At 37.0% G+C, this 22799-nt stretch overlaps 1 protein-coding gene across 11 annotated transcripts in view; it reads right to left on the bottom strand.

Annotated features, from left to right (window-relative positions):
• The window catches only part of NUMB (NUMB endocytic adaptor protein), a 204834-nt gene that overhangs the window by 76832 nt on the left and 105203 nt on the right, over positions 1 to 22799 (bottom strand). For 10 of the 11 annotated variants that reach the window (XM_086709335.1, XM_086709337.1, XM_086709332.1 and 7 more), the window contains one exon: positions 736 to 876. In XM_086709335.1, coding sequence (XP_086565461.1) covers positions 736 to 861 — 126 coding nt within the window. In that variant the 5' untranslated portion in view covers positions 862 to 876. Of the gene's footprint in view, positions 1 to 735; positions 877 to 3366; positions 3614 to 22799 lie in introns of those variants that run through there. The other variant, XM_086709339.1, reaches the window with a different exon arrangement.

Genomic DNA, 22799 nt, shown 5'->3' with positions numbered 1-22799 from the left:
CTTACAGGTGAAGGCATTAGTTTAAATGACCTCTGTAAGATTAACAGTTATAAGATTAAAGAGAAAATTCCTTTTGATTTAACTCTTTTAAGATTTTCTAGAACACACCAGGCCTGTATTTAAGAAAACAGACTCCCTATTCCCTCTGCTCCACCACTTAGTAAACATTTACCACTCAAAATAATTTCATTTGTAATAATTTGGGACTTGGGAGCACCTGGGTGGCTCAGTTTGTTAAGTGTCCGACTTTTGGCTCAGGTTGTGATCTCTAGGTTTGTGAGTTCAAGTCCCACATCAGGCTCTCTTTTTCAGATCCTCTGTCACCCTCTCTCTGTCTCTCCCCTGCTTGTGCTCACTCACTGTCTCTCAAAAATAAACAAAACAAGGAAAGCTATCCATTCAAAATTGTTATCAAAAATAATAATAATAATAATAATAGTAATAGTAATAATAATAATAATTTGGGATTTTTAGATATTTCAGGATTAGTTTTTCATCAGAAATAATCTTATTTGTAGTGATTCTAGAGTATATATCAGAAATTCCTATTTAAATATAAAGAGAAAAAAATCACTAATTATAATTGTTTTCCTTATTAATTCTACCTTGAAGCAGAAGATGAAGAGATTCATTTTTAGAGGGTTCTCTTTTAATTGTCCTAATTAATAGGATTTCACACACAATAGACTATCAATTCTTTTCCACATCTAGAATTACAGAAGCATGAGCTCTTACCTTAACTGGGAAGCTACATTTTCCAGTACGAACCCCTTCTTCATCTGTCTGCCACTGATGTGGACGACTGGCCTCTGGAACATAAACATCTTTCTTTCTCCTAAAACTTTGCCGTAGTTTATTCATTTTAATTTTTACAACCTGCAGACAGAGTAAAAGAAATAGGAAAAAGAAGTTATTATCTTCTCATATATTTAAACTTTGGATTACTATGCTGATAAAAAACTAATGTTCCAAATTAAACATTTTGGTTTAATAGAAAATGAGCAATTAGTATCCCTCTTCTTAGAGTAACTCTAAGCTCAAACAAATCATTTCATTTTTCAAAAAAACAACTATAATACTAATTCAAATAACTTCTATGATTTGAAGAGATGTTATTCTAAGAAGTTTCAAGCATTTTAATTGTAATAATCCAATGAATATTCCTATTGATCTACCCCTCAAATCCATTCTAATTCCTGAATAAGGAAATCTGTACATGTAGGTCAAATTATAGACTGCTAACGATTTCTGAAAACATTTTGAAAACTTTCATACTTATTAGGAAAACAACCATTTCTAAACACTAAAATTTAGGACCTTTTTGACTTACTATTAGAAAACATTAAACAAAGTATGGACTGTAACCACCTTTTCATAAAGATGTTTTATAAAAAGGAAGAAAATAAAGTTTCCTTTAAACATACTTAAAGAAGAAGTTCTACTAGGATTAAATTATTCTAAAGAAAAAAAATTCTTGCAAGTAGTATAACATCAGAATGTACTTTCATATCTATAATTATTACAGAATGAAAGTAAACTAATAGCTTTCCATTATAAAGGTCCAAGTCTCATCATTAACTCTGTAAATTAAAAGGGATTAAACTATAGTCATTTTTGGTTTTGTTACTAGAAGAGGTACCTCTCTAATGCCTTCAGTAGAAATCACAAAACTACAGGGAAGGAAGGCCTAACTGATAAAAAACAACAGGACATTCAAGAACCTATGAATAAATGTAATGAATAAGTGTCCCTTTACAGAGCAGGTCTCAAAATCTGAAACCAATATCTCCAGTTTTCTGTTAAGGAGCATAGCATTGTTCATTCTTTCCTTGAAGGGATTTAACCACCTCAACCAGCCTCAAAGAGATCTTAACTTTTGAAAATGATGTGACAAAGGTATAAAAGGAAACATCTCTGTCAGAGTGTTAAAGAGCAAGGAATTGAACATTAGTTCCCACATGACACCAATGAAAAGCTTCAAAAATCAAAGTTAGCATTCTGAGGAAAATAATTTTGTATTTTAAAATGCATAATGCCACACCAGAACTATTACTAAATTAGCTAATTTGCACAGACAAGCCAATCTTACCACACATCTTCTTAAAAGGTAAAAATTCTGACAAATGGCAATGTAAAAACCCCTGGGTTTTCTAAAAATGAATTTATTTTTTCTCAAATCACAATTGATTTGTAGAGTATATGAAGTAGATACTAAATAATCACACGACTGGACAAAAGATAGTCCACTCTTTTGCCTTTAAGTAGATGACTCATTCCTAAACTACTTTAAATAAGAGTCTACCTTAATCTAATAGGCTCCCCTCATTCCTCCCCAAAATTCCACCACCTTTCCTGACAATACATCCTGTTATTACTTCCTCGTATCGTACTTTAAAACATATACACAAATATAAGAAAATAAAAAAAGACCTATATCCTTGCTCAAGTTGGCACTCTGAGAATCTTGAGGTAAAAAGCCCAAGAGCTTCCTTTCTTCTTAATTTCTTTCTCTTAGCAAAAAAAGAGGTGTAGGGGGGTAACCTACACTCAGTTGTCCTGGTCAGACACCTGAAAGTCATCTCCTCATTCACTCTTTCTCTGACCAACAATTCTGCTGCTTTTGCCTCCTTAGTATATCTTGAATTCATTCCCCCACCCACCACATCAGTTCTATCCTCAGACATTTTTGTGTAAATTATTGCCAAAGTCTATTACTTAATGGTTGCTTTGCTTCCAAGAAAGGTCCATTCTAATCTGTTCTCTTGATTACTGCCAGAGTGCTTTATAAAACACAAATCTGACCATGCAATTACTCAGCTTAAAATCCTTCACTTGCTTCACAATACTTTCCAGATAAAGTCCAAATTCCTAAACTTGGCAAAACACAGTCCTTTTTCATCTGGCTTCACTCACCAATCCCCATTGACATGCTAAGCTCCAGCCACACTAAACTACTTACAACTCTCCAAACAAGGCATGCCCTCTTTCAGAGCCTATTTGTGTGTTCCTCCATCTGCCTAGCAAGACCTTTCCCCATTTGCCTCTGATTAAAGTCTACTCATCTTTGGAGAGTCAACTTGGGAGTCTTCAGGGAAGCTAGTAGCATTGTCTTCTTGACAAGCCCCTAGCTGGATGGGGTTAGGCCCTTCCATTTCATATGATTCCCATTAATATCCTTGGATTACTTCTTTTACTGCACTCATCAAACCTAACAGCAATTTTCTATTTCCTTAATAGTAAACTGTATCTTATTTATTTAAATACTACCCCTGCATCTTAACACAGGATCTCTCATATACATGGCACACTATAAATTTGAAGAAATAAAAGATAAAATAGACCCCCATCATATTAGATAATATTTACCAGGTAGGATAAATGTAGACATATAGGAGCAGAGAGAATCACCGGTGTTGGAAGAGACTGCAGAGATAATGGTAGGCCAGCCTCCCACTGACAAAAGAACCACCTTGACAACTTCCCTTAAAGGAAGACATACGGTCTCTGTCTAAATAACTCTAGTATAGGTTTATTTCATCTTTGGGCAGTTACTTATTGTTGTACATTCTGCTGACCAATAAGAGAACAGAATAGAAGTGTCAAGATTTGGAATCTAAATATCTTGTGACTGGGGCCCGAGTGGCTCAGTTGGTTAAGCGTCCGACTCTTAGTTTCAGCTCAGGTTATGACCTCATGGTTCATGAGTTTGAGCCCTGCTTAGGGCTCTGTGCTGACAGTGTGGAGCCTGCTTGGGATTCTCTCCCCGCCCTCCCCCCCCGCCCCCCCCCCCCCCGCTCTCTCCCTGTCCCTCCCCTGTGCATACTGTATCTCTCAAAAATATAAAAAAAAAAAAATCTTGTGACTTTCAGTACTAAAATCATTATCAGCATTTCTACAGAGAGTATTACTTATCAGTGATTTTCAAATTATGCTTTAAGTAGCCCTAGGATTTCCAGGGAGGAGACCCAGGTGCCACTGGTTGGTTGTGGAAATAAAGAGAACAAAGTTAGAAGACTACACTCAATTCAGGAGGGACATCAGGTCCCTGTCACAGCTTCAAACAAACTCCACTTTATCTGATTCACATATTGGGATTCCATATATGTTTAAGGAAAGGGTTTCATGGCTGAAAATTTTTTGAAAATGAGTGATATAATCATAACAGTTCTAAAATGAACTTGGCAAAATGAAAATATAATATCTTGCTTGTTACTTAATGAGTAACTACCAATGGTTTGTAAATAACCAAGGGAGAGACCAAACATTCTGTTTTCAAGTAATCTATATATAATGATTTTGCTTACAAAGACAAAAGAGACAACAAGAAAAAATACAAAACCTGTTAAAATAAAGTAACATTTACTACAGGCCCTCCATAAAGTTAAACTTTACTACCAAATAAAGAAAATCATACCCCTCGAGAAAGTCCTGGTTGAACACAGGTATATATTTTTGTTAGTATAAAAAATGAGAACAAAAAGTCTTACTTTGGGGGCACCTGGGTGGCTCAGTTGGTTAAGCGGCCGAGTTCGGCTCAGGTCATGATCTCATGGTCTGTGAGTTCGAGCCCCGCGTCGGGCTCTGTGCTGACAGCTCAGAGTCTGGAGCCTGTTTCAGATTCTGTGTCTCCCTCTCTCTGACCCTCCCCCGTTCATGCTCTGTCTCTCTCTGTCTCAAAAATAAATAAACGTTAAAAAAAATTAAAAAAAAATCTTACTTTGTACCACAAACTAAATTAAAAAAAAAAAAAAAGTCATCCCCATTGTACTAGCTAGACATAATTGCCAAATGTAGAAAATCTCTTCACAGTTCTCATTCTTAACTGCTCTGCAAAATTTGACACCATGATTCCAGCTCTCCTTTGTACACTTCTTTCCTTGTTGTCTCTCCCCACTCCAATACCCTACACCTCTGGTTTATCTTCTTCACCTCTGTTGCTGCCGATACTCTGAGGGCTTCCTCTACTTTTTCCCACCCACTGAGGGTAATTCCCCAAATATTGGTCCTCAATTTGTACTTCCTTGTTTATACTATCACTCTTGGTGAAATAATCAACTTAAACCATCACTCCAACTGTGATGATTTCCCAATAATAATAATCTTACTCTTGTATTCAAATTCCTCTATTTAGGTGCATTGGTGTTGCCTCAAATACATCAATTTAAAGTTAAATCATCACCTCTTACCTCCCCTTAAGTCCTCCCCTTCTTTCTGACCCAATTTGTTTGGGTTAGTAAAAACTGAGAACTTACTATGTGCTGGGCCCTGTTGCAGATGCTAGTGGATACAGAAATTAATAAGACAATTTGCCTTTAGGTGGCTCTCTCCCCTCGTGAAAGGTTAATGTAATAATAGCACTATGCAAAGTATGCTCTGGAAGCACAATCAAGGTTCAGGAAACATTTCCTATAGAAGATATTGCCCGAGTTAACTTTTAAAGGAAGAACAAAAATTAGCCACATACAATAGGAGGGAAAAGATATTCCAGGTAGAGGCAACAGCATCAACAAACAAATAGATGCAGGAAATCAAATGCTAGGCAGCAATTCAAGAAGAGTGCAGACAAAGATCAGGTACTGATTTCATCCTACGGACAACCAGAAGCCACTAAAAGGTTTTACACACGTCAATGACATGGTCAGAATTGCAACATAGTTAGATTATTCTGGTGGTAGTATGGAAAACAAATCTGAGGGCAAAAGACTATAAATGAGTTAGAAGGAGTTTTAAATAGTCTAGGCAATTTATGAAAACAGCTTGAACTAGGCCAGTGGTAGTGGTGTAGCTAGAAAAGGGGAAAGGAAAAGTTTAAAAGTAAGAGTAGCAAAGAGAATTGAGTCAACATGATATATCTGCTGCAGGAAATTTTCTTTTGCCCAGGGTGATAAGACTAAACCAGTAATTAGCTTCACTGTTTGCTCCAAGAAATTCTTGCAAACTAACTTATCTGGGCAAACAGTGTGTGCATTAGAGCAAACAGGTCTCCTGACAGGATAACAAATTGCTTCAAGACCCTTTTCTTATTATGTCCACTAATTCTAAATATCACGTCAAAACCCCGCCCATCCCAAACAGTTCCCCATCTTGAAGGACGTGCCTTAAAACACATGAGTACAAATCTCAAATCCCTAGAAATACTCTTTCCTGACTTCCCCTAACTACCAAGACTCTGTCAAAGTGGTGCTTGCCCTTGTTGCAGTAAGTTTAATAACCTCAGCTTTGCTGAATCAACAGGATTCTTTTGTTGGGGAAAGTCAATGGCAGGAATTGGTGACAGATTATGGATGTTAAGGAAGAGAAATAAATCCAAATATGACTCCTAAGTTTTAGTTAGGCCTCAGCAAAATGAATTGTTGAATTTGAGGGGGATGCTGATAGGGCTTCCACGTAGGGATGTGTAAAGGCTTCTCTTGGGGGAGAGGTCAGGGCAATGATAGACAGTCACTATAGGTGTAATTTTTCCTGTGAATGTCTCTTCATTTTCCTCTTTTTCCCTAATAGAAGGTAGGATGCAGTAAACAGAATTAAACTCAGCTTACCGAAACATGGTAAGAAGTGCACGCACTACATAATTGGCCAGTATGTACTAATACATACAGCCATACCAGTGATTACATTTTTGCTATGCTTACATTCTAGACAGTAAATAGCCACTGTGCTAGATTTCTCTCCTATCCATCAATTCACCTTCCACAACTCAACAACTAATAGGTTAATACCCAGTTTAACAAAGTACTAAGGCCAGTGAAGGTTTTGATTGGCCAGTAACAATACAAGTCAGATTCCAAAGTCCCATCTCTCCCAGGCACACCCGTTGGCTCCCTACATGGTTCTCAGAGGGTTGCCCTCCCTTTGTGGGCAACTGCCTGGTCCAAAGAGGAAGATGCAATAACTCTCCATTCTGTCCACCATGTGGGTCCCCATCTCGAAATATTCCAGGTGAGATCAGGAATAGACGAGTTAGAGAAGACAGCACCGTAAACAGTGACACTAGCTATCCAGTAGTCAAACAGACCAACTAGCTCTTCATTAATGGATAAAATAGCAAGATCCAATTATATGCTGTCTCCAGTAAACCTACTTTTTTTTATTAAAAAAATTTTTTTAATGTTTATTTTTGAGAGACAGAGCATGAGCAGGGGAGGGGCAGAGAGAGAGGGAGACACAGAATCTGAAGCAGGCTCCGAACTGTCAGCACAGAGCCCAATGCAGGGCTGGAACCCATGAACTGCGAGATCATGACCTGAGCCAAAGTGGGACGCTTAACCAACTGAGCCACCCAGGCGCCCCTACAGTAAACCTATTTTAAACATAAAGACACAAATAGGTTAAAAGTAAAAAGACAAAAAACAATACACCACATTAATAGTAGTCAAAATAAAGCTGGAGTGGCTGTACATTCCCTTCTCAATAACCAATAGAATAAGTAGGCAGAATCAGCAAGTATATAAACAGCAAAACTTGAACAACAGTATCAACCAACATGATCTGATTGACATTTATAGAATTCTTCTATCCAATGATAACAGATTATACATTCTTCTGAAGTGCATGTGGAACATTTAGCAACACAGACCATATTCTGGGCCATAAAACAACTCTCAAATTTAAAAGGAATCGTACAAAGTATGATGTCTAACAACAATGGAATTAAATCACCAAATATTTGTAAACTACATTTCAAAATAGCCCATGGGTCAAAGTACAAATCAAAAGGGAATTCAGAAAGTATTTTGGACTAAATGAAAACACAATCTATAAAAATTTACAGGATGCTGCAAAAGCAATACTTAGCAAGATAGCACTAAACTAGTGCTTTTCAACCAGGGACATTCACTGCATATCTGGACACATTTGGGAATATCTGGAAATATTTTTGGTTGTTCCCAGGGAGGTGTTATTGGCATCTAGTGGGTATTGGCCAGGGACACTGCTAAACATCCTATAGGACAGCCCCACAACAAAGAATCATCTAGCTTAAAATGTCAATAGTGCCACTATTGAGAAACCCTGCACTAAATATCTATTTTTATAAGCTTATTTATTTTGAGAGAGAGGGAGGGAGGGAGGGGAAGGACAGAGAGAGAGAGAGAGAGGGAGAGAGAGTGAATTCCAAGCAGGCTCTGCACTATCAGGTTCTGCACTTGAACTCATAAACCATGAGATCATGACCTGAGCCAAATGTGGACGCTTAACTGACTGAGCTCCCCAGGTGCCCCAAAATGTCTGTACTTTTTGTTTTTAAAAGAAAGGTCTTACTTAACCATGTCCTAAGCTTCCACCTATAGAAACTAAAGGGACAAAGAAGTGCAAAGTAAGCAGAAAAAAAGGAAAGAGCAGAGATCAGAACAGAAAGCAGTAAAAAGTAGGAAAATAAAAACAGAAAAAGGGAAACCAAAAGATTATTCTTTGAGAAGATCAACAAACTGATAAACCTGTAGCCACACTGATCAGGGGGTAAAAAGATACAAATGATCAATATCAAGAATGAAAGAATGTCATCACTATAGAAAAGAATAATAAGGGAATATTATGAACAAGTTTAGGCTAACAAATTCATTGATAACATGGAAAAATACCTTGCAAGTGCCAAACCACCACAGTTCACTTAAGATGAAATAGATAACATAAACAGTCCTATACCTAACCTATTAATGAAATTGGATTTATAGCTAAAAATCTTTCCACAAAGATAACTCCTGGGCTATGGATTCACTGATGAATTCTACCAAACATTTAAGAAATCATACCAATTCTATGGGGCATCTGGGTGGCTCAGTCAGTTGGGTGTCCAACTTTGGCTCAGGTCATGATCTCACAGCTTGTGAGTTCCAGCCCTGCGTCAGGCTCTGTGCTGACAGCTCAGAGCCTGGAGCGTGCTTCGGATTCTGTGTCTCCCTCTCTCTGTGTCCCTCCCCTGCTTGTACTCTGTCTCTGTCTCTCTCTCTCTCTCAAAAATAAAGATTAAAAAAAATTAAAAAAAAAAAAAAGAAATCATACCAATTCTATGCAAACTCTTACCAAAATATTGAAGGGCGGGGGGGGGGGGGGGGATGAATATTTCTCAAATTCTTCTATCAGGTTAATAAGAGTCTCCTGCTTTGGTTTTCTTTTTCAAGATTGCTTTGGCTATTTGGGGTTTTTTCTGGTTCCATACAAATTTTAGGATTGTTCGTTCTAGCTCTGAGAAGAATGCTGGTGTTATTTTGATAGGGATTGCATTGAATATGTAGATTGCTTTGGGTAGTATCGACATTTTAACAGTATTTGTTCTTCCGAGCCAGGAGCATGGAATCTTTTTCCATTTTTTTGTGTCTTCTTCAATTTCTTTCATAAGCTTCCTATAGTTTTCAGTGTATAGATTTTTCACCTCTTTGGTTAGATTTATTCTTAGGTATTTTATGGGTTTTGGTGTAACTGTAAATGGGATCGATTCCTTGATTTCTCTTTCTGTTGCTTCATTGTTGGTGTATAGGAATGCAACCGATTTCTGTGCATTGATTTTATATCCTGCAACTTTGCTGAATTCATGAATCAGTTCTAGCAGTTTTTTGGTGGAATCTTTAGGGTTTTCCATGTAGAGTATCATGTTATCTGTGAAGAGTGAAAGTTTGGCCTCCTCCTGGCTGATTTGGATGCCTTTTATTTCTTTGTGTTGTCTGATTGCAGAGGTTAAGACTTCCAATACTATGTTGAATAACAGTGGCGAGAGTGGACATCCCTGTCATGTTCCTGACCTTAGGGGGAAAGCCCTCAATTTTTCCCCATCGAGGATGATATTAGCATTGGGTCGTTCATATATGGCTTTTATGATCTCGAGGTGTGCTCCTTCTATCCCTACTTTCTTGAGGGTTTTTATCAAGAAAGGATGCTGTATATTGTCAAATGCTTTCTCTGCATCTATTGAGAGGATCATATGGTTCTTGTCCTTTCTTTTATTGATGTGATGAATCACGTTAATTGTTATGCGGATATTGAACCAGCCCTGCATCCCAGGTATAAATCCCATGTGGTCGTGGTGGATAATTTTTTTTAATGTATTGTTGGAGCTGGTTGGCTAATATCTTGTTGAGGACTTTTGCATCCTTGTTCATCAGGGAAATTGGTCTATAGTTCTCCTTTTTAGTAGGGCCTTTGTCTGGTTTTGGAATCAAGGTAATGCTGGCTTCATGGGATAAGTTTGGAAGTTTTCCTTCCATTTCTATTTTTTGGAACAGCTTCAAGAGAATAGGTGTTAACTCTTCCTTAAATGTTTGGTAGAATTCCCCTGGAAAGCCATCTGGCCCTGGACTCATTTTTTGGCAGATTTTTGATTACTAATTTGATTTCTTTACTGGTTATGGGTCTGTTCAAATTTTCTATTTCCTCCTGTTTCGGTTTTGGTAGTGTATATGTTTCTAGGAATTTGTCCATTTCTTCCAGATTGCCCATTTTATTGGCATATAATTGTTCATAATATTCTCTTATTATTGTTTTTATTTCTGCTGTATTGGTTGTGATCTCTCCTCTTCCATTCTTGATTTTATTTCGGTCCTTTCCTTTTTAATCAAACTGGCTGGTGATTTATCAATTTTATTAATTCTTTCAAAGAACCAGCTTCTGGTTTCATCGATCTGTTCTATTGTTTTTTTGTTTTTTGGGGTTTTTTTGGTTTCAATAGCATTAATTTCTGCTCTAATCTTTATTATTTCCTGTCTTCTGCTGGTTTTGGGTTTTATTTGCTGTTCTTTTTCCAGCTCTTTTTTTTTTTTTTAATTTTTTTTTCAAAGTTTATTTATTTTTGGGACAGAGAGAGACAGAGCATGAACGGGGGAGGGGCAGAGAGAGAGGGAGACACAGAATCGGAAACAGGCTCCAGGCTCCGAGCCTCAGCCCAGAGCCCGATGCGGGGCTCGAACCCACGGACCGCGAGATCGTGACCTGGCTGAAGTCGGACGCTTAACCGACTGCGCCACCCAGGCGCCCCTTTTTCCAGCTCTTTAAGGCGTAAGGTTATGTTGTGTATCTGAGATTTATGCTTTCCTCTTATGACCACCTTTGCTGCATCCCAGAGGTTCACAGTTCCTGAGATTGAGCCCCAAGTCAGGCTCTGTGCTGACAGCATGGAACCCACTTGGAATTCTCTGTCTACCTCTCTTTCCACCCCTCCCCTGGCTCACGTGTGTGTGTGCATGCTCTCTCTCTCAAAATAAACATACATTTAAAAAAAAGCTATAGACCAGTATCTCTCATGAGCATACATGCAAAAATTCTAAACAAAATTTTAGCAAATCAAACCAAACAAAACATTGAAAGGATAATACATCATGACTACATGGAGTTTTTCTAAGAAATGCAGTTAAGTAACATTCAAAAATCAATGTAATTCACCTTATTAGCAAAATTTAAATGTCCCTGTCAATATTTAAGTTTGAAGCTATGTCTTTTCTTCCTTGAATTCAAAGATTATACTGAGATTTTTTTTTAATGGGTTAAAAGTCAACTAATTTTAAGCATAATATTTATATATATCATAGAAAGTTAATACCTAGCCCTGATTTTTTGGTGTGAATTACAGTCATGTACTCCCAACTCCACCTCAGATGTCTTCAAATCAAATTCATGTTTCCTTTCAATCAAGCTCTTCCCCCTGATTTTCCTATTTCTACGTAACATTTTTACAACCATCAAAGCTTTACAATTGTAACAGCAAACTCTGGGTGTGGAGCCTGATGCTGGGCTCATTCTTACAACTGTGAGATCATGACTAGAGCTGAAATCAAGAGGCAGGTGTTTGCGCGCCTGGGTGGCTCAGTTGGTTGAGCGTCCGACTTCGGCTCAGGTCATGGTCTCGCGGTTCAGTTCGTGGGTTCAAGCCCCGCGTCGGGCTCTGTACTGACAGCTTGGAGCCTGCTTTGGATTCTGTGTCTCCCTCTCTCTGCCCCTCCCTGGCTCGCGCTCTGTTTCTCTCTCTCTCTCAAAAATAAAGAAACATTACAAAAATTTTTTTAAATAAAAAAAAGGGTAAAATTATAAAAAAAGAGAAAAGAGGTTTCACATTTATTTGAAGATAAGATTTGTTTTACTCAGCATCCCGTAGACATTCGTTCATGTAAATTTTAATTTACATATTACAAAACCTTGAATATTTTAATTAAAACTTATTAATAAGTATTTATTAACTATCTACCATGGCATAAAGCAATAAAAAGAACAAAAAAAGCCTGCCTCTATGAAGATAGAAAATAAGTAGGCAGATGATTTACAGATAAGATCAAATAAGTTTTCAGCATGTTTGCAAACTGGGTATTAAACACAGCCTTTATTAAAAATTAAATTATACACCATATAATAAAATATATTATTAAAAAATTTTAAAGTTTATTTCTCTTGAGAAAGGAGAGAAAGCACACAAGGGAAAGAGAATCCCAAGCAGGCTCTGTGCTGTCAGTGCAAGCCCGACTCAGGGCTCCATCCCACAGACTGTGAGATCATAACCTGAGCCAAAATCACAAGCCAGATAATTAACCAACTGAGCCATCCAGGCGCCCCTAAATAAGTTATTTTATTTTATTATTTTTTATTTTTAAAAATACAATTTATTATCAAATTAGCTAACATACAGTGTGTACAGTGTGCTCTTGGTTTTGGGGGTAGATTCCTATGATTCATTGCTTATATATAACACCCATGCTCATCCCAACAAGTGCCTCCTCAATGCCTATCACCCATTTTCCCCTCTCCCCTGCCCCCCACATCAACTCTCAGTTTGTTCTCTGTATTTAAGCATCTCCTATGGTTTGTCTCCCTCCCTCTCTGTTTTAACTATTTTTTCCCCTTCCCTTCCCCGATGGTCTTCTGTTAAGTTTCTCAAGTTCCACATATGAGTGAAAACATATGATATCTGCCTTTCTCTGACTGACTTATTTCACTTAGCATAATACCCTCTAGTTCCATCCACATTGCTGCAAATGGCAAGATTTCATTCTTTCTCATTGCCAAGTAGTAGCCCATTGTATATATAAACCACTTCTTCTTTATCCATTCATCAATTGATGGACATTTAGGCTCTTTCCATAGTTTGGCTATTGTTGAAAGTGCTATAAATATTGGGGTACATGTATTCCTATGAATCAGCACTCCTGTATCCTTTGGATAAATTCCTAGTAGTGCTATTGCTGGGTCATAGGGTAGTTCTATTTTTCATTTTTTGAGAAACTTCCATACTGTTTTCCAGAGCGGCTGCACCAGTTTGCATTCCCACCAGCAGTGTAAGAGGGTTCCCATTTCTCCACATTCTTGCCAGCATCTGTTGTTTCCTGGGGTGTTAATTTTAGCCACTCTGACCAGTGTGAGGTGGTACCTCCATGTGGTTTTGATTTCTATTTCCCTGATGATGAGTGACGTTGAGTATCTTCTCATGTGTCTGTTGGCCATCTGGATGTCTTCTTTGGAAAAGAGTCTATTCATGTCTTCTGCCCTTTTCTTCACTGGATTATTTGTTTTTTGGGTATTGAGTCTGGTAAGTTCTTTATAGATTTTGGATACTAATCCTTTATCTGGTATGTCATTTGCAAATATCTTTTCCCATTCCATTGGTTGCCTTTTAGTTCTGTTGATTGTTTCCTTTGTAGTGCAGAAGCTTTTTATCTTGATGAGGTCCCAATATTCATTTTTGCTTTTAATTCCCTTGCCTTTGGAGACGTGTAGAACAAGAAGTTGCTGTGGCTGAGGTCAAAGAGGTTGTTGCCTGTTTTCTCCTCTAGAGGTTTGATGATTTCCGGTCTCACATTTAGGTCTTTCATCTATTTTGAGTTTATTTTTGTGTATGGTATAAGAAAGTGGTCTAGTTTCATTCTTCTGCAGGTTGCTGTCCAGTTCTCCCAGCACCATTTGCTAAAGAGACTGTCTTTTTTCCATTGGATACTCTTTCCTGCTTTGTCAAAGATTAGTTGGCCATAGATTTGTGGGTCCAATTCTAGGTTCTCTATTCTATTCCACTGGTCTATGTGTCTGTTTTTGTGCCAATACCACACTGTCATGATGATTACAGTTTTGTGGTAGAGGCTAAAGTCTGGGACTGTGATGCCTCCCACTTTGGGTTTCTCCTTCAATATTACTTTGGCTATTTGGGGTCTTTTGTGGTTCCACACAAATTTTAGGTTTGTTCTAGCTTTGAGAAGAATGCTGGTGCAATTCTGATTGGGATTGAATTGAATGTGTAGATTACTTTGGGTAGTATTGACATTTTAACAATATTTATTCTTCCAATCCATGAGCATGGAATGTTTTTCCATTTCTTTCGGTCTTCTTCATCAATTTTCTTCATAAGTCTTCTATAGTTTTCAGCATACAGATCTTTTACGTCTTTGGTTAGGTTTATTCCTAGGTATTTTATGGTTCTTGGTACAACTGTAAATGGGACTGATTTCTTCTCTTTCTATTGCTTCATTATTGGTGTATAGAAATGCAATTAATTTCTGTACACTGATTTTGTATCCTGTGACTTTGCTGAATTCATGTATCACTTCTATCAGCTTTTTGGTGGAGCCTTTTTCGGGTTTTCCATGTAGAGTATCATGTTGTCTGTAAAAAGTGAAAATTTGACTTCTTCTTTGCCAATCTGGATGCCTTTTATTTCATTTTGTTGTCTGACTGCTAAGGCTAGGACTTCCAACAGTATGTTAAACAACAGTGGTGAGAGTGGACATCCCTGTCATGTTCCTGGTCTTAGGGGGAAAGCTCTCAGTTTTTCCCAATTGAGGATGATATTAGCTGTGGGCTTTTCATATATGGTTTTTATGATGTTTAGGTATGTTCCTTCTATCCCAACTTTCTTGAAGGTTTTTATTAAGGAAGGATGCTGTATTTTGTCAAATGCTTTTTCTTCCTCTATTGACAGGATCATATGGTTCTTATCCTTTCTTTTATTCATGTGATGTATCACAGTGATTGATTTGCAAATATTGAACCAGGCTTGCAGCCCAGGAATGAATATCACTTGATCATGGTGAATAATTCTTTTTATACGCTGTTGAATTCGCTTTACTAGTACCTTGTTGAGAATTTCTGCATCCAGATTCATCAGAGATATTGGCATCTAAATCTCCTTTTTAGTAGAGTCTTTGTCTGGTTCGGGAATCAAAGTAATGCTGGCTTCATAGAATGAGTCTGGAAGCCTTCCTTCCATTTCTATTTTTTGGAACAGCTTGAGAAGGATAGGTATTAACTCTGCTTTAAATATCTTGTAGAATTCCCCTAGGAAGCCATCTGACCTAGGACTCTTACTTGTTGGGAGATTTTTGATACCTGATTCAATTTCTTCACTAGTTATGGGTCTGTTCAAATATTCTATTTCTTCCTGTTTGAGTTTTGGTAGTGTGTGGGTATCTAGGAATTTGTCCCTCTCTTCCAGGTTATCCAGTTTGTTGGCACATAATTTTTCCTAATATTCTCTGATAATTGTATTTCTGAGGGGCTAGGTGTGATAAGTCCAGTTTCACTTGTGATTTTATCTATTTGGGTCCTCTCTCTTCTTTTTGAGAAGTCTGGCTAGGGGTTTATTAATTTAATTTTTTTTTTTTTTTCAAAAAACCACCTCTTAGTTTCATTTCATTCTTAGTTTAAAATCTAGTTTTTCTGATATTCATTGATCTGTTCTACTCTTTTTTTTCGATTCTATATTTTTTATTTCTGCTCTAATCTTTATTATTTCTCTTCTTCTGCTGGCCTTGGGGTTTATTTGCTGTTCTGCTTCTAGTTCCTTTAGGTGTGCTGTTAAATTTTGTATTTTAGATTTTTCTTGTTTTTTGAGATACGTCTGGATTGCAATGTATTTTCCTCTTAGGACTGCCTTTGCTGCATCCCAAAGGGTTTGGACTTTCATTTTCATTTTCACTTGTTTCCATATATTTTTTAATTTCTTCTTTAATTGCTTGGTTTACCCATTCATTCTTTTAGTAAGATGTTTAACGTCCATGCATTTGGAGGTTTTCCAGGCTTTTTCCTGTAGTTGATTTCAAGTTTCAAAGCACTGTGATCTGAAAATGTGCATGGTATGATCTCAATTATTTTATATTTATTGAGGGCTATTGTGTGACCCAGTATGTGATCTATCTTGGAGGATGTTCCATGTGCACTTGAGAAGAATGTGTATATTCTGCTGCTTTTGGATATAAAGTTCTGAATATACCTGTCAAGTCCATCTGGTCCAGTGTATCATTCAGGGACACTGTTTCTTTATTGACTTTCTGCCTAGATTATCTGTCCATTGTTTTAAGTGGAGTATTAAAGTAAACTGCAATTACCGCATTCCTATCAATAAGATTGCTTATGTTTGTGATTGTTTTATATATCTGGGGCTTCCAAATTGGGTGCATAAAAATTTATAATTGTTAGCTCTTCTTGGTGGATAGACCCCATAATTATAATATAATGCCCTTCCTCATCCCTTGTTATAGTCTTTTAGTTTAAAATCTAGTTTGTCTGATATAAGTATGGCTATTTCAGCTTTCTTTTGACTTCTAGTAGCATGTTACATGGTTCTCCATCCCCTGACTTTCAACCTGAAGGTGTTCTCATGTCTAAAATGGGTCTCTTGTAGACAGCAAATAGATGGGTCTTGATTTTTATCCATTCTGATACCCTATGTCTTTTGATTGGAGCGTTTAGTCCATTTACATTCAGTGTTATTATTAAAAGATATGGATTTAGTGTCATTGTATTATCTGTAGGTTTCATGCTTGTAGTGATTTCTCTGGTCCTTTGTAGTCTTTGCAACAATCCAAAGAGTCCCCCTTAGGATCTCTTGTAGGGCTGGCTTAGTGGTGATGAACTCCTTCAGTTTTTGTTTATCTGGGAAAACCTTTGTCTTTCCTTCCATTCTCAATTGACAGTCTCGCTGGATAAAGGTATCTTAGCTGTATATTTTTCCTATTCACAACACTGAATATTTCCCGCCACTCCTTCTGGCCTGCCAAGTTTCAGTAGATAGGTCTGCTACTTACATTCATGCGGCTACCCCTGTATATTTTATTATTTTTTAAAGGTTTATTTTTCAGAGAGATAGAGCACGCATGCTCACATGAGCATGAGCAGAGGAGGGGCAGAAAGAAAGGGAGAATCCAAAGCAGGCTCCAGGCTCTGAGCTGTCAGCCCAGAGCCCAATGTGGGGCTCAAACTCACAAACCATGAGATAATGACCTGAGCTGAGACTGGACGCTTAACTGACTGAGCCACCCAGGTGCCCCCTAAATAAGTTATTTAAAACAAAGGTAATAAATACTAAAAACTTATCACTTCCTGATCATTTTATTACATTTTATTATTTATGCTCCTGAAGTTATTTATGATTTTGTATCTGTATGTGGAAAAAGTATGTAATGCTAGGCTATTCTGTATCTCCACAACATCATATTCAGTGACTTCATGTTGGTGGCTTGAAATCAGCCATAGTGGAAGTATCTACACCACGGAATTTGGCAAAACCTACTAATCATAGCTTGAGTGATTGTTTTATTAATGTCCGGATCTAAGAAATTGATGGAGAAAATGTTAATGTTGACTAAATTCAAAGCATGTGCTGTCTAGAACCATTACATTATGAACTACACAAAAATGGAGAACATATTCTTCTAGTAATTGAAAACTACTATCCAATTCAGCAAAGAAGTTTCTCACATCATCAACATGCCAGGGAAATGTTGACATACACCTTCATTGTTTCACTTTGACCTTAGTCATTAGCATAAACCGAAACATCAACCATCCTTCAAGCTACAACTACACAGAGAACTAGTAGCGACACATTTACTAGCACACCACTGACTAGCATGTTAGAAGATGGTAAGTGCTATACACAAAAAGATGAACAGCGTTAAGAGGGGGATCAGAAGTGCTGGAGGCAGGGATAAAGTTTTAAGAAAGTAACATTTGAGCAAAGAATTAAAGGAGCTAAAAAAGTGAGCTATATGAACAGGATGAGAGTTCCAGAAAAAGAAAATAATCAGTGTGAAGCTCCTGAGGGGCTGGCTTGTCTCAAGTGTCTGACAAAAAGAAAGGAGGTCAGTGTGTTCAGTGCAAAATGAAGACAATAGAGTAGGAGAGAGGAGACCAAATGGTTACACAGGGCAAAGTCATATAGGGTCCTGTAGGCTAAACACTGATTCTTCCTCTGAGAGAAATGGGAAGTCATTCAAGGTTCTAAAAATAGAATTTGTTTTGCAATTGGCTGCTGGGTTAAGAATGGATTGAAGAGGGATGCCTGGGTGGCTCAGTCAGTTAAGTGTCCGACTTTGGCTCAGGTCATGATCGCACAGTTTGTGGGTTTGAGCCTTGTGTCAGACTCTGAGCTGTCTTCAGATTCTGTGTCTCCCTCTCTCTCTGCCCCTCCTCTGTTCACACTCACTCTCTCTCTCTCGCTCTCAAAAGTAAACAAAAATTAAAAAAAAAAAAAGAATGGATTGAAGATTTCCTTTTTGATTTCTTGGTGGAACCATTCATTGTTTATAGCATGTTCTTTAGATTCACGTATTTGGGATCGTTCCAGTTTTTTTTTTTTCTTCCTTGTGATTGATTCCTAGTTTCATAATGTTGTGATCAGAAAAGATGCATGATGGGGCACCTGGGTGGCTCAGTCGGTTAAGCGCTGACTTAGGCTCAGGTCACAATCTTGCGATTTATGAGTTTGAACCCCGCACTGGCCTCTGTGCTGACAGTGTGCAGCCTGGAGCCTGATTCAGATTCTTTGTCTTCCCCTCTACTCCTCCCCTGCTCGTGCTCTGTGTGTCTCTTTCTCTCTCAAAAATAAATAAACGTTAAAAAAAATTTTTTTAAGAAAAGATGCACGAATAGGATTTCAGTTTTTTTGAATCTGTTGAAATTTGTTTTGTGGGCCATCATAATCTATTCTATAGTACGTTCCAGGTGCACTTGAAAAGAATGTGTATACTCCTGTTTTGGGATGGAATGTTTTGACTGTATCTGTTAGATCCATCTGGTCCAATGTGTCAGTCAAAGCCACTATTTCCTTGTTGATTTTCTGTCTGGATGACTACTATCCATTGATGTAAGTGGGGTGTTAAACTCCCCTACTATTATTGCATTACTGTTAATTTCTTCCTTTATGTCTGTTAATAGTTGCTTTATGTATTTAGGTGCTCCCATGTTGGGTGTATAAACATTTATAATTGTTACATTCTCTTGTTGGATTGTTCCCTTTATGATTACAGTATCCTTCTTTGTCTCTTGTTACATTCTTTGTTTTACATTCTATTTTGCTTATATAAGTATTACTACCCCAGTTTTCTTTCTACTTCCATTTGCATGAGGAATGTTTTTTCACCCCTTCCCTTTCAATCTGCATGTGTCTTTAGGTCTCAAGTGAGTTTTATAAGTAAACTGCTACAGCCACTGTGGAAAAGAGTATGGAGGTTCCTTAAAATGTTAAAAATAGAATTACCATATGATCCAGTAATTCCACTACTGCAAATTTCCCCAAAGGAAATGAAAACATTGGAGTGCCTGGGCAGCTCGGTTGAGCATCTAACTCTTGATTTCAGCTCAGGTCATGATCTCACAGTTCATGGGATCAAGCCCCACATCAGGCTCTGAGCAGACAGTACAGAGCCTGCTTGGGATTCTCTCCCTGTGCCCCTCCCTGGCTTGCACGTCTGTGTGTGCTCTCTCTCAAAATAAATAACCTTAAAAAAAAAAAAAAAAAGGGAAATGAAAACACTAATTCAAAAAAATACATGCACCCTTATGTTTACTGCAGCATTATTACAATAGCCCAGATAATGGAAGCAACCCAAGTGTCCATGAATAGATGAATGGATAAAGATATGGTATATGTGTACAATGGAATACTACTCAGTCATAAAAAAGAATGAGATTTTGCCATTTGCAACAACATGGACCCTAGAAAATACAAAGCTAAGTGAAATAAGTCAGTCAGAAAAACACAAATATCATATTATCTCACGCATATGTGAAATTTAAGAAAGAAAATAAACCAAGAAAGAAGAAGACAAAGAAAAAACCTTGTCTCAAATACAGAGAACAAACTGGTGGCTATCAGAGGGGAGATGGTAGGGGGATGGGTGAAACAAAGGGGATTAAGGGTACACTTATCATATTGAGCACTGAGTAATGTATGGAATTGCTGAATCAGTATACTGTACACCTGAAATTAATATAATATGTAAATTATACATAAAAAAAATAAAATGAATGAATAAAAAATGTTTTGGAAACAGAGGTGGTGGTTGTACAACACTGTGAATGTACTAATAAATACCACTGAATTATTCACTTAAAAACAAAAAAGAATGGATTGAAGGGAAAAAGCATGAGGTTAGGGAGACAATTAGGAGGCTACTATAATAATACAACAGATGATGGTGAACTGGATCCAGATGGTTAATAGTAGAAGTGCTCCTGAATCTGATTTCCTTAACAGCTCTAGAAAATGCACTGTTCACTGATACAGTATCTGTTGAAATCACATTAAGTCTATTTAAATGGGAGACAGGTATAGGAGATCCCACTATTAATGCTGAAATTAAACACAAACAGATCAACTGTTTCAAACAGGAAGTCTTATCTACAGTATCAATCAAAAGATCAGCTGAACTGTCCTATTTTTCATGGCAATTTAACTTCATGCTTAACAAAATAAATAAATTTCTTCAACACTGCCTAAGTGTATGAATGTATGATGGATTACATGCACATTTTAGAGTAATTTGCTCTACACAGGGAAGAATAAAGAACAAGAAGATATAATAAATATCAGGCATCCACTGTGTGAATAATACTATAGTAAGAGTTTCATGTGCAAGTTTACAGATTGTTAAGAAGTAACTGTCCCTAACCACAGGAAGCCGGCATGAAAGGGAAGAGACTAATTATAGGATTAACTCCTAAATACCCCCTAAAAACATCACATACAGAGAATGGCAAAATAAAACCCCAAATAAAGGAAAGCATTCTAAACCAATTCTCTGTTAAGAAAAACTTAACTAGTAAGCTAAAGTTCTTTAAGCTAAAAACTTAACTAGTAAGTAAAGTTCATCTGACATGTTCTCAACAACTAAGGAGGTTAAAATTCCTAAAATAATCTTCTATGGCCAGTTCAGTCATGTAAGGTATACTACTATTATGTCTTTAAACAAACAAAAATTCTCTAATATACAATAAGGAACAATAATTGATTCACATGGTGAGCCACAAGCTGGAAACGGTCTTATCTGTTGGAAAAACGTAATGAAACTAAAAAGACCAAGAATTAATGGCACAAAAAGTATAATTTCTAACAATGGCTTAACAATGTGGCATATGTAGTTAGTTTTACGGTAATGAAGTTGGATTATTTTAATATAAAAATATTTTAATAAGAGTAACTATAATAATACAAGACTTTCTATAGTGGTTGTTTACATTAGAATGGACTACTCAGAAAGACTGCATAAGTATCACTTTTCTGAGTAATCAGGAATATGCAAATCAAAACACCATATGTCATTTTACCTCTGTCAATTTAGCAAATATTAAATAATCAAATAATAAAACATGGAGCAAAAGCATTCTTATTCCCTTAATAGGAGCATAAATTGGTGCAACCATTTTGAAAAGTAATCTGGCATTGCCTAGGAAAGTTGAAGACACATATTCCTTTACAATTTACTAATTCCATTTCTAGGTCTACATTCTAGAGAAACTCTCACACAGGTGTACAAAAAGGTATGCAACATAATATCTACGTAGCACTGTTTGTTGTAACAGTAAAATAACACTAGAATCTAATTATCCATTCAGAGAAGAAATACAGAATACTCACACATTAGAATACCCTGCAGAAGTAAAAATGATACCTTGATAAAAAATAAATCTCAAAAAATAAATTAATCAAGAGTAAGAGAAGTAAAAAGGAATGATCTACAGCATATAACATGGATGAATCTCACAATCACAATGTTGAAAGAAGGGAGCAAATTGCTTATAGTATGATTCATTTATATACATACTAACAACACTGAGAAAATATCACCTATATAACAGGCATTGTACACATTGCAGGTAATGATTCATTTAATCCTCAAAACAGCACTATCAGGTAAATTCTATATTTTTTAAGATTATTTATTTTGAGAGAGAGAGAAAGAGAACATGCACACACATGCGGGGTGGCAGAGAGAGAGACAATGTGAGCTGACAGCGCAGAGCCAGATGCGGGGCTGGGGGCTCAATCCCTTGATCCTGGGATCATGACCTGAGCCAATATCAAGAGTCAGATGCCCAGCCAACTGAACCACCAGGTGGCCCAAGTAAATTCTATTTTTAATCTCTTTTTTCATACATGAAGAAGCAGGCACAGAGAAGTAATTTGCCCAAATTACATGGTGGCAGAACCACCTGGCATAAGAATCTGTGTTCTTAGTTTTCTGACAATACACTGCCTCTCAAAAATATGCAAAACTAAACAAGATAACATCAAGGATACATACATAATTAACAAAACTAAAGAAAATAAGAGAATGATAAACATAATTAAGAGCAGTGTTACTGAGGTAAAAGAAAGGGGGACATAACAGGGAAAAGTTCACATGGGGACTTAAAAGTTTTAGTAATGTTCTAATTCTTTATTTTGTTTTTATTTTAATCCCAGTATAGTTAACATGCAGTATTATATTTGCTTCAGGTGTACAACATAGTGATATGACAATTCTATACATTATCCAGTACTTCTCATGGTAACTGTACTTTATTTCTTAAGTTTATTTATTGCTTTTGAGATAGAGTATGCAAGTGGGGAAAGGGGC

The sequence above is a fragment of the Puma concolor genome, chromosome B3, assembly GCF_028749965.1.
Source record: "Puma concolor isolate L17-30 chromosome B3, mPumCon1.1.hap2, whole genome shotgun sequence".
In the NCBI taxonomy this organism is placed as follows: Eukaryota; Metazoa; Chordata; class Mammalia; order Carnivora; family Felidae; genus Puma; species Puma concolor.
This window is presented reverse-complemented; position numbering and strand designations above follow the sequence as displayed.